Genomic DNA, 12,698 nt, shown 5'->3' with positions numbered 1-12,698 from the left:
CAGCTACTGCTCTCATCCAAGGCCTTGGTTACTGAACTACTCATCACTGATCTCCCCGCCTTGTCACCCTGTTTCCAGAATGATCTCTTTTTCTTTAAGATTTATTTATTTGAGGGACACCTGGGTGGCTCAGTTGGTTAAGCCGCTGCCTTCGGCTCAGGTCATGATCCCAGTATCCTGGGATCGAGTCCCACATTGGGCTCCTTGCTCGGCAGGGAGCCTGCTTCTCCCTCTGCCTCTGCCTACCACTCTGTCTCCCTGTGCTCACTCTCTCTTTCTTGCTCTCTAACAAATAAATAAATTAAAAAAAAAAAAAGGATTCACTTATTTGAGAGGGGAGAGAGAGAGAAAGAGAACAAGAGACAGGATGAATGGGGGGCGGGGTGGGCAGAGGGAGAGAGAGAATTCTAAGCAGACTCCCCACTGAGCATGGGGCCCCTCCAGTCTTGATCTCAAGACCCTGAGACCATGACCTGAGGTGAAACAAAGAGTCAGTCGCTCAACAACTGAGCAACCTAGAAGCCCCCAGAGTGATCTTTCTAAAATGTACATCTAGAGCACCAGGGTAGCTCAGTCAGTTAAGTGACTCTTGATCTCAGCTCAGGACTTGATCTCACAGTTTTGAGTTCAAGATCCACTGGGCCCAGCATGGAGCCTCCTTAAAAAAATAATGAAAATAAGATGCAAATCAGATTGTGTTACTCCCTGGACTCTACATCCCCATCCAACTTTATCCCTTGCCTTACCATCTGTTCCCTTCTCTTCAGCCATATGGAACAACCAGAATTCCCCACTGCCTCTAAACTCTTTCTGCCAAGAGTATGCCGCTTTTGTCTTGTGAACTCCTACAATAATAAGGGAACCCATCCAAGTAACATCCCATCATTTCCCTCTCCTTTAGGCACTGATTATACTTTATATAGAGCTATGTTATAACACATTAGAATTTCATAATTTTTTAAAAATGATTTTTATTTGAGAGAGAGCATGAGCTGGAGGGGAGGGGCAAAAGGAGAGGGAAAGCAAGCTCCCCACTGAGTAGGAAGCCCCATGCTGGGATCAGTCCCAGGACATGACCTGAGCCGAAGGCAGACGCTTAACCGAGTCACCCAGGTGCCCCTGAATGATAGTGATTATAAAGTTCCTTTTAATCGTCTCCCACCATCTAATTATCACCAAATTCAGTAATCTCAGTCTATCTGGTATCTCTGTTACCAGATCCTCCTTCATTTCTCATTTCTAAGGTTGTCAAAACTATTTTAATTGCATCCTGAGACTTGGGTGCTTCTTCAAACCAGGCCATCTTCACTAGAGCTGAGTTATTTTTCTGAAACACATCTAGTTTTGTTACCTAATTACTTAAAAAACCAACTCTGATGACTACCCATTTTGATTGTAGGTGGCTATTTCCTCCAAACAAGGAAAGCTTGTCTATTGAGAGTTAAAGGGATGCACAGTGGAAAGAGACACAATTCTCACTTAATCCAGGATTTTGACTATTTAAACACTATAGCATATTATTTCCCAATTTTAAGAATCCAACTCCAGTTCTCGTCTTTAGCTCTATCTCCTATAATTCTTCCTCCTCATCCTCAATACACATCCGTTACCATTCTTTAACACACTGTTGTGTCTAGTATGCCCTATCACCAAGCAAATTCTTACTCATCCTTGAAAGCCAGCATCTGGTTACTTGGTTGCTCCAAGAGGTGTTATAAAGGGGTTTTAGATTGTTTTCAAAATCTTTATCAGTCCTCCAAAGCAAGCCAAATCAAAATAAAAATAGGATTTTTTTCTTGGTATGGGCAATTGGACGTTTTGTAACTTCATATAAACTATGTATAAAAGCATCTTTTAAGGACATTTCTATTTTTATTTATCTATAACATAGAATCAAAGTAAAACCAAAGTACTTTTTATACAAGTATTCTTCAAGCTAAGTCCCCTGGCCTACACTTCCAACTAGACTGCAGCCATTAAGACCTTTATAGAAATTCTGAAGGAGTCACAGAATATTAGTTACTCTAAGAAGCTTTCTCTAATCTTCTCTTCCTGAGAAGCTGTTTGTAGCTTCTCCTTCTGGGCTCACACATCTCTGACCATATACAACTGTTATCTTACCAAACAAGAGTATAGTGTGTCATTTCTCTTTTAGTTTCTTCCACTAGGGTAGCTAATCCAGGGTAAGGACTCTATTATCAGTTTCCTCATGTGTAAAATAAAGATGATAAGAAGACGATTCTCATATTAATTATTATGAGAATTAATGTTAGTGTATATTTAAAGCACTTAGCACAGTGTCTAGCATATAATAGGAGCTAAATAAATGTTAGCAATTATTTTTCCCTTTGTATTTGTTAAATCATGAAGTACTAGCCTGAAGAATCCCACAGCAAACAGGCTGGCTGATGCATAAAAAGCATATGAAAACACACATGTCCTGAAATTACCTAAGAGGTCACTACTTAAGCAAAATGCCTTCTCTATTACCTAATTTGCAGATGTAACATGAAACTGAATGGCTTTTGAATGTCTAGTAGTTGAAGAACAAAGTTTTTAAGACCTTAGAACTGGGAAAGAAGTCTCATTTATAAAGCATCAAATTTCTGAGCTATTTATTAAAAAGAACAAATAAAACAATTTCACATTTGGAAAAAAGGAAATAACACAATGTCTTGGGAATTTGCACTCTTTCTGACTATCATACATTACTTCTTTATATCATAAATCACCTATAAATATACTTGCTCTCAAGCTTTATGATAAAAATCAAATGAGCATGTTGTGTGGTAGAAATAACATCATATTAAAATTAAGAAATATTAGGTTGTAGGGGCGCCTGGGTGGCTCAGTGGGTTAAAGCCTCTGCCTTTGGCTCAGGTCATGATCCCAGGGTCCTGGGATCGAGCCCCACATCGGGCTCTCTGCTCAGCAGGGAGCCTGCTTCCTCCTCTCCCTCTGCCTGCTTCTCTGCCTACTTGTGATCTCTGTCTGTCAAATAAATAAATAAAATCTTTAAAAAAAAAAAAAGAAATATTAGGTTGTAGTCCACGAATTAGTTGTGGGACCTTCGACAATCTTGAAAATCCTATGGGCTTCGGAATTCTTTGAAATTTGAAGGGATTAGATTAATCTCTAAATTCCCACCTGGCTTGAAAATACAATGTTCTTACAATGCTATATTTTAACCTCTTACATGGTTTCCCCCCTCACTAGAAACTGAACACTCCTTTTTTTGAGTGGAGAACAGGAATCAAACCTTATTTATCTTTGTACCTCTGTGCGTAGAACAAATGCCTGTTTCTTGACCGAATGAATGAGTTCCCCCTACAGAGCTTCTAGTTTAAAAAGGCTTGGCTTTGGGGTGCCTGGGTGGCTCAGTTGGTTAAACAACTGCTTTTGGCTCAGGGCATGATCCCAGGGTCCTGGAATCAAGACCCACAACTGGTTCCTTGCTCAGCAGGGCACCTGCTTCTCCCCCTCCCTCTACCTGCTACTCAGCCCGCTGTGTTCGCTCTGTCAAAAAAAAAAAAAAATAAACAACAACAAAAGAATATATAGTAAAAAAACAAAACAAAACAAAAGACGCTTGGCAAATTTATGGTGTAACAGATTAGTGGCTAAAATATAATTGTTATTATATAAAAATAAATGATTGCGCATTAATGTGATTGTAGCTATTCAAAATACAGATTCACTCTTCTGTTAATTTGTTGAAAACCATTATTTTGTTTGTTTGTTTATTTATTTATTTATTTGACAGAGAGAGAGAGAGAGACAGCAAGAGAGGGAACATAAGCAGGGGGAATATAAGAGGGAGAAGCAGGCTTCCTGCCGAGCGGGAGTCTGATGCAGGACTTGATCCCAGGGCCCTTGGATCATGACCTAGGCAAAGGCAGACCCCCAACGACTGAGCCATGCAGGTGCCCTGTGAAAACCGTTATTTTAGAAAAGGAATTCTAAACCAAAAGGTTTCTTTGACATATTTTAGAGAAATTATGTTAGTTACATATCTTTGAGAGAGGCTAATTCTACTAAATTTTATCATCCTAAGAGCAATGTCCACATAATGAAGTAAGTATCCAAGCGTTCGCTCTCCAGTACCATTTTGTAGAAGAGATTTTTATCTTTGTCTTGCTACCAAAATTATAGACTGAAAGACAATGTGATCCAGGAAATAAGGAACCAGATTATACAGACACATGGAGAAAGCAAACATATATGCATGTGTGTGCACATACACACACAGTTTAACTTACTCAAATGACTCATGTACCCATTTTAAAATTAATATTTAGTGCAGGCTTATTGCTGGAATAGTTCCAAAACATCATCTCTAATATGGGATGGAAAATGAAGAGCAATTAACTAACTCTTAAGTCTGTATAGGTGAAACAAATGGACAAGGGCATATGCCTCTCCTTGGATATGTCCCAAAAAAGATAGTTATAAAGGATTCCATTTCTCTGTTTTAGTAGCAAAGTGATTGAAATTTGAAGTGCATTTACTTCACAATTTCCTGGACCTGCACTGTTAGGAAAGTGAAAGTTTCTTCTAATATTCAGTTATCAGGCTCAATCACACCAACCTGAGTTTGAATGTTACTCACTGATTAACTATACATAAATTGACACAAGCACAGCAAGTTTTTTTATTGTTAAATTACTGTTATCATATGCAGAGCAAAAAGTAAAGGAACTGATCTACTTGTGCATTCACATTTTAAATCCTTGAATTATAAACAAGTGAACTAATGATCAGTTAGGAAAGGAAAACTGTAGGGTTTCTTTGTAAGTCTACTAATTCCTCTAATAATTAATAAAACATGCTCAAAAATTTTAGAAAAACACTTTTTTCTACATATGATATATTAATAAACAAATTATGTTTACCTCAACAAATTGGAAAGACTCCCTCAATATTAAGGACAGTCTATCTCTGGCTAATGCAATTATTTGGATATAATATAAGCATCAAAAAATAAAGTGGTGGCAGAGTTCAAAATTTTCCAAAGTGTTAATACTCTTAATGCTGAGTTTCCAGTTCCAGAATTGTCCATTCCCCTTGGGGTGAACAGTCTTTAGAGGAAAAACTAGCCATGGTGATGCTTGCTGAGGAATCATCAAGGGGAGAGGTTAGTTCACTCCATCTGTTCAAAGTGTCAACATGTGCTTTACCCTGAGGTTTTGAGCTGTCTCGTGCTAAAAGTAGTGTCTGCTTGATTAGATACTGTGCTAAATTTAAGTCTTCAGGAACAGAATTCGTAATATTTAAGTTTGAATCCTGTTCAGAGAGCAGTTGCTTCAATAGTGTCCAATCTTGTTCTGCAAAGTGCTGATCATCTTCAAAATCCATGTCTGTAACATGTGTTTCTGATTCCATTTTCTGCTCAAATGCTTCTATTACATCCATCTCATATATTGGAGAGAGGGTTTTTGAAGGCCGATGGTCATACATGTAGGTTTGTGCCAGTGTGTCACAATCATCTATGTTTCCTGAAATAATTCATAATACTACACAATGTAAAAATTGCTCATGTTGGTACCCCTCAGAGTTTTGTAGAACAATACTAAAACAATGTAACAGTTATAGTCCAAAAAAAAAAAACAGAATGGAAAAAATAACACTTATACAAAATTGACAAGATTATTGAGGCATTTCTTTTTCTATATTAAAAAAAAAACAAAAACACCAAAGGATGTTTAGCAGCAAAATCAACATAGGCAACTAACAGTAATTCTCCATACTTTAATTTTAAAATGTGTGATACAGAAAACAAAAATTATTTAAACATAAACATAGAATGCGCACATGTATCTAATTCACTATAATATGAACTTAAAAGAGAAAAAAAGACATGGTTATTTTATGGTGATTTTTAAGTTAAGTCAGTTCCAAAAGGGTAATAAATACATTTTATCTAAAGCCTTATTTGTATATTGCACATGCAAAAGAGGATGCAAGCAAGGACAAACAAAAAATACAACTTTAAAGAGCTCCCTACTGTTGTGATTTTGCTGAACAAGGGCTATTGATCAGTGTCTTTCTTAGTTCTGATATACAATAGCTATGCAGTCAGTCACTATTGCATATTTTAAATATTTTAAATGTAGTTCAAATTATTTTAATAAGGAAGACAAACACACAAAACAATTAGACAGGAAATCATCTATACATATGAAATAAGCCTGGGCTTTTTTCATATATTATCATTACTTCTAAATATAATCTCTTTTAGGAAATTTATCTTTTTACTTGAAAATTTTAGAATTATAGTGATCCTCAAAGTCTTAATCTCTGTAAAATGCATATAAATTATAATAATTAATCTAGTTAAAATAGTTCAGTGCTTTTAGTTATATTATTTTAGTTATTGCACAGCCCTCTTAGATATATACTAGCATAGTCCATAAATCATATCCAATTGTATAATAAAATTTCTAATAGTCAAGAATTCTATGTTAAATTAGACATAAATAAGTAATAGCAAACTAAGTTTTTCTCTTTATTATTTCAAGTAAAATCTCTTAATAGATTACCTCTAATAATTACCAAAATTTTGCTAGATCTTAACTCTGCACTAGGATTTTAAGTGAACAATAAAGATTAACTAGATAGTTTTCATATTATTAAGAAATTTAAGTTTTCATTTGAAATTTGTATCTGTTGCTTAATTATTCTAACTAAAATATAACATTTGGGGCTACTTACAACTTTAAAATCTATACACTCATTTTCTTACGGATTTAGCATTTCTATTTCTGTACATTACCTGCAGATAAAGCAATATTAGCTTTTTTGGTAGCTGTAGAATGATTCTCTTTCACTTGACCTTCCTGAGGCAGAAGTTGACTCCGACAGGAGTCCAGAAATTTTGTAGAGCTGTTCTTTGGTATGTCAGAATTGGGTTCTCTTTGATGAAGCTCCAAATGACATGGTCTTTCTTGAGATTTTATATCATTATCTGAGAGTTTGCTGCGTTGCTGAAAGTCATTATCTACCTTGCTTCCACTGTTTATTTTATCTTCTGGAAGAAGCTGTCTGCCTCCTTTGAACAGGACATCTACTGTGAACTTTTTTCCTGTGGCTGAAGCACTCTGTTTATCTTTTCTTGATGGGTCAATGCTACTGGGACCCAAGAGAGAGCTTTCGTTTTTATAAACACTGTTGCCTTTATCTTGTTTACATTCTAAAATACTACCTTCACTTCCTTGTGTGTACCTGGAATAGCAAGTCCTTCCATGATGTTCATGAGAAATGCCATCAAAAACATCAGAAGGTGAAAGAGAATCTACAGAAGGCTGAAAGGGAGTATGGGCTTCCCCTTCATCAGATCCTAGTTCTTCACATTCATCTACTGAAAGTAAGACTGATCTTTTGAATTTTTTAGTTGCAGAAAACTCGTGGCTTTCATTTTCTGTTGCATCTTCAAAAGCCAAATTAATTATTCCCTGAAACTGCTGAGGAACTGAGTTAGATGTACACAAATTTTCTCCAACATTTTCAGCTTCAGATCTTTCATCTTCTGTTTCATCTGCTGAGGAAGAAACTTGATCTAGTTCTTGTGCAAACTGGACACTGCCACGTCGAATATTTTCTTTTTCCCTAGGGTGAACTACTGTAGATCGAGACCAAATTTCTGGCCGTTTCCTAGGAATCTCATCATCACTTGTTGAATTAACTTGGAAAAGATCATTACTACTTTGCTTCTTCATTTTCACCTCAATTCTTAAGTTACTATCATATATTTTTAATTCTTCAGGAGTACTGGTATCACTGCTACTTCTTCCAAGAAAATCATGGCACAGCATAGTGCCACATTTAGAAATACCTCTGTCATTTGACCCATCATCATCCTGAGACCCTCCAGCATCATAGTCTTCAGATCTGGGCTTTATGTCATCAGAGGATGTGGTAGCGCTGCCAGTGTCAGATTCAGGGCTTTCTCTCTGATGCAGACCACTGGTACTCAAATTCCAGTGGCTCATAAAGGGAATTTCTGGAGTTTCATGGCTCTCCGGAGTTTCTGTTGTTTCCATATCTTTAGGAGAATTTTTTCCCGATATTTGTTCCAAAACACAGCTGGAAGAAATATCTGAGTCTGCTGTAGCATGTTTGATTTCACTCATAGCAGAGTCATCAGACAAGTAACTAGGAATTTTCTGTTCTTCTACATGAATTTTAGATTTTCTGTTATCTTGGACAGAATTTAAAGTACCATTTGTCCTTTCAGCAACACATGGTAGAACATCTTGGACACATTTAGTGCTTAATTTTTTGTTTATAACTTGTTTCCCTCCTTGCTTCTCCCTATCTGATACTGGATGGATTTGCTCTGCATTTGCTGAATCTAAATCACAAGCAGGATTAGAGTTCAAGGAGTTTTCACTGTGATTTGAAATCATGGATTTTAGGACAGTGGTGCTGTAAAATTTTGGATCTACGTTATCACTCCTATCAGAAAGACAATGTATTTTAGCTGTGTTGTATTGATCTGATTCTTTGCTGGAAAATTTTGTTTCACTTTTATCTGAACAAATCCGTTTTGATTCTAGTTCATGTTTTATTGATTTATCCAGATTTGAAATACTTTGGCATTCTAATACTAACTTCTCTTTTCCTTGATTGTTTAATGGCTTTTGTGGGTCAGGTTTGCATGATGACTGGAATGCTTCTCTACCGTTGATTTCTGATGTGACATTAATTAGAGGTTCATGAAGCTTCTGTTCAGAAATATCATCCTTATTATTATTATCATGTACATCATGAAGCTTACTTTTTTGGACAACACATATTTCACTTTTTGAAGGTCTTTGAGAAGAAGGCTGAGTATGCAATATAACCTGTCCAGGAAGTGTTTTCTGTTTTGACTCTTTATTCCTCAAATTTTCACTTTTTTTAGACTGATTTGTTAAGTTTTTAGGCATTGCCGCTATTTTTGCATTAACCTTAGGCAAAGATGTGTGTCCTTGCTTAACAGGTTTTCTCTTAGGTGTTTGTTTATCTGCAGCTGTATTGTGGTCCAATTTTGTCACATTTTCATCAGACTTCTTTGAAGATAATGAAGATTTTACTGAATTTGGTGACTCTCCTTGAGATCCTAAGAAAAGAAAATTTAAAAATGTAAAGTACTTTCCAATTTGTGAATGAAATGCAGTATTTGTTTTTCAATTACATTAGAAGAAATAAAATAAACAAGAAATTATGTACCTGTGACATGGACTATGGAAGATTAGGTGTCAGGAACATGATAAAATAAAAAAATTTTTATCACAAATATAGGGGACTACTGTAGCATCTTAGTAAAATTATTTAAATAGGATCTTTTTTCCTCAAGAGTGTTGATCCTTACACCAGAATTAGATTTGCATAAATATATGAGGGTGGAAAAATCTGATTTTCTTATATCAAAAGAGCAGGAAGGGTCTTCCCTTTGAAGTTTTTTGGAGAAAAAGACTGTTCCACACAGCTAAAAGGAGCATCAAACTAAATATAAAATAGAAATGTTGAAATTACTGTGGTTATTTTCCTGTCAAACATGAACAAAACTAATTTATTTTTCATAACAAGACCATTATTATTGTAGATCATTTGGACTGACAACTTAGATGTACAGTGGAAACTAAAAATGCTAATTGGAGGGCAAGGATTAATTTTGAGCATCTATTTGTTTACACTGGTTGAGTCCTAGAGATGATAATTAAAACTATGAAACAGAATTGCCAAACCTCTGTAAATGTTAATATTTATTACTAAAACTTGGATAATTTTTCTCTAGCTTATTTTAAAATTCACTTTCAGCATTAATTATCTAACTCAAAATTATTTTTAGGTTTTTACAAACTGCTCACACTTATGTGAATGCTTAATACATAAAGCAAATTAATTTTAAAATCAGTTGTTATGTCATCTGCATGTCATTATGCAATCTGATCAGTATGCTTTTCTCTCTTAGAACATGGCAAAACAGGCACAGCACAGAGGGAAAATTCTTCCCTACATGTCACAGTGCTCAAGACTGTACCATTACTTTTCTTTTTTTTTTAAAGATTTTATTCATTTATTTGACAGAGAGAGAGATCACAAGTAGGCAGAGAGGCAGGTAGAGAGAGAGAGAGGAGGAAGCAGGCTCCCTGCTGAGCAGAGAGCCCGATGCGGGACTCGATCCCAGGATCCTGAGATCATGACCTGAGCTGAAGGCAGCGGCTTAACCCACTGAGCCACCCAGGCTCCCTGTACCATTACTTTTTAAAAGGCTCTAATATTAGTGCTGGTTTTGCACGTGGAATTCCTATAGATATCAATGAAACTGAAGAAACCTAGGCATAATCTATAAAAGGACTAAAAATACAGATAAATTATTGACTCCCTTAATTATTTCTCATAAAAGACAATAAAAACCAAACCCACACCCTGAAATACCAAAATCCTTATATAGGGGCGCCTGGGTTTCATTCTTGGTTTTGGCTTAGGCTCAGGTCATGATCTCAGGACCCTGAGATCCATCTGCCTGCTTCCTCCACAGCTCTGCCCTCCAGAGCCTGTTTGGGACTCTTCCTCTGACCCTCCCCCTACGTGCTGGCTCCCACGCTCTTTCAAATAAATCTTTTTAAAAAATACTTATCTAAAAGTAAAAGGGTAAAGTCTTATCTCTATAGTGTGACACAAATGTAAAACGAGTGAAACCCTGTTATATTCTTATTTGTTGCTAAAGTTCCACATCAGAGTTCTGCTTATTCAATTTAAACACAGAAGTAATACCCAGGACTATATCAGCTTTACCTTGAGTTTTAGCAAGATTAGATGCGGCATTTTTTGTCCTCTGTTGGGCTGTAGCACATCCACTGCCATTTCCTTTTTTCTTTAAAATTGCCTGTGGTACTGGATCACTATATCCTTTGTTAGTGACCTTCTTTAGCACACTAAGAAAAATGATTTGCAGTCAGTACTGCACTCAGCAACACATGACATTTTAAGACTCATATTACAAAATATATTTTTTCTCAAATAAATTAAAAATTATCTTTTTTTTTTCTAAAAATTGAAAAATCTTATGTTCATAGGTCTTTAAATTTGTAAACCTGCAGGTCAAGTATGACAAAGCAATACGTATCAAGTGTCACAAATGTAATATATAATTTTTCATACACTATCTTCTTTTAATAAAGTTTTAAAATATTGTGTAAATAAATACATTCCCTAACAAAGAAGAAAAGATGTTTTAAAAATATTTAGCTAGAAGTTAGCGCATAATTAACTTGCAGAGAAAGCTAATGTACATGTAAAATAGTGAATGAAGACTTACTTGTTATTTATACTAGTTTCTTCTTGAATGCCTTTTTTATTTGAAGTTCCATTGGTAACTTTTGAAGCAGGTCGAGATTTTACCACTGTAAATTAAGAAAAAGTCCATCATGAAACAGAACGTTGAATATGTAAAAGCCATGCATAAATTCACTGGCCAGACACTATATCTAAAAATAAACATTAATGTGGGAAGAAGTATATTTTCTCTCAGTTTGCATGAACACATGTAAATAAATGTTTTTTGGAATTTGAAACTAAATAAACATCCAACTACAGAATCATTTTTTTTCTGGGAACTTTAACTGTCAGGAGCTATTAAAAGTGAGAGTACTAAAACCCACCTACAGTAGAAGTTTTGATACTTTCCACACTGTTTTTCACTCTCTGTCCTGGAGAGTCACAAAAGGTCAGTTTATCACCAGAAGGCTTCTCTTCTCCTACAGATCCATTTTCTTTTGGTTCATCCAGACATTCAGTGGAAATCAGAAATTCCATACTTGAATTGGTCGATCTGCTGGAAGCTCCTGCGATACTGAGGCACGGAGAATCTTTTCCTGTCACTTTCTTCAAAGGCTTTGCTTTGGCTTGCACATTTAAGTTTCCAGTGAGTACCTTGGGCCTGGCACCTGTAATGTGCCCTTCCTGATTTCTCACTCCTTTCTCATTTAATGAGTTTTTCTGTCCATTTGCTGACGCTGCTGCACACCTTTCCACAGCTTGTCTAGGCGACTTGTTTGCTGACTTAGCATTATCACTGTTTTCTGTTTGGGACTTTATTACAGCTTTGGGCTTTCCAGAAACATTCTTTCCCCCAGTTTTAAGTTCTTTTGTAACCTTAGATGCTGTTTTTGTACCACTCTTTTCCTTTAAATCATCATGTTTCAAAGTTTTATTTATAGTATTTCTATTAGTACTTGATGAATGACCAGATGCTACTAATCCATCAGATTTCATCTTTTGCTTAGTAGAGGGATAACTCCAACAATCCTTCTTGATATTTCCTCTCCAAGATTTGATTTTTATAACACCAGAGTCAGAAACTTGTCTCCTTTGCTATAAAGAAGAAAAAAAATTCTTTATAACTTGATGGAAGTACTTGACTTACAATACTTTGTTTCAATAAGCAGCTTTTCAAAGAGGAGAAAGTAAAGATCACATTACAATATAGGGCCACTCAAAATTTGAATCATCTTGGGATGCCTGGGTGGCTCAGTTGGTTAAGCGGCTGCCTTCGGTTCAGGTCATGATCCCAGCGTCCTGGGATCGAGTCCCGCATCAGGCTCCTTGCTCAGCAGGGAGCCTGCTTCTCCCTTTGCCTCTGCCCGCCATTCTGTCTGCCTGTGCTCTATCTCTCTCCCTCTCTCTCTCTGACAAATAAAATCTTAAAAAAA

The 12,698-nt window shown here is 36.0% G+C and overlaps 1 protein-coding gene across 4 annotated transcripts in view; it reads right to left on the bottom strand.

The window, feature by feature from the left end:
• Positions 1 to 4,627: 4,627 nt before the first annotated feature.
• The window catches only part of BTBD8 (BTB domain containing 8), a 107,505-nt gene continuing 99,434 nt past the window's right edge, over positions 4,628 to 12,698 (bottom strand). For all 4 annotated transcript variants that reach the window (XM_059136322.1, XM_059136323.1, XM_059136324.1 and 1 more), the window contains 5 exons: positions 11,649 to 12,360; positions 11,306 to 11,390; positions 10,783 to 10,922; positions 6,773 to 9,100; positions 4,628 to 5,495 (listed from right to left, as the gene is read on the bottom strand). In XM_059136322.1, coding sequence (XP_058992305.1) covers positions 5,026 to 5,495; positions 6,773 to 9,100; positions 10,783 to 10,922; positions 11,306 to 11,390; positions 11,649 to 12,360 — 3,735 coding nt within the window. In that variant the 3' untranslated portion in view covers positions 4,628 to 5,025. The remainder of the gene's footprint in view (positions 5,496 to 6,772; positions 9,101 to 10,782; positions 10,923 to 11,305; positions 11,391 to 11,648; positions 12,361 to 12,698) is intronic.

Source organism: Mustela lutreola, chromosome 10, assembly GCF_030435805.1.
Source record: "Mustela lutreola isolate mMusLut2 chromosome 10, mMusLut2.pri, whole genome shotgun sequence".
NCBI lineage: Eukaryota > Metazoa > Chordata > Mammalia > Carnivora > Mustelidae > Mustela > Mustela lutreola.
Note: the sequence above shows the minus strand (reverse complement) of the source record. Positions and strands in the feature narration are given on the sequence as shown.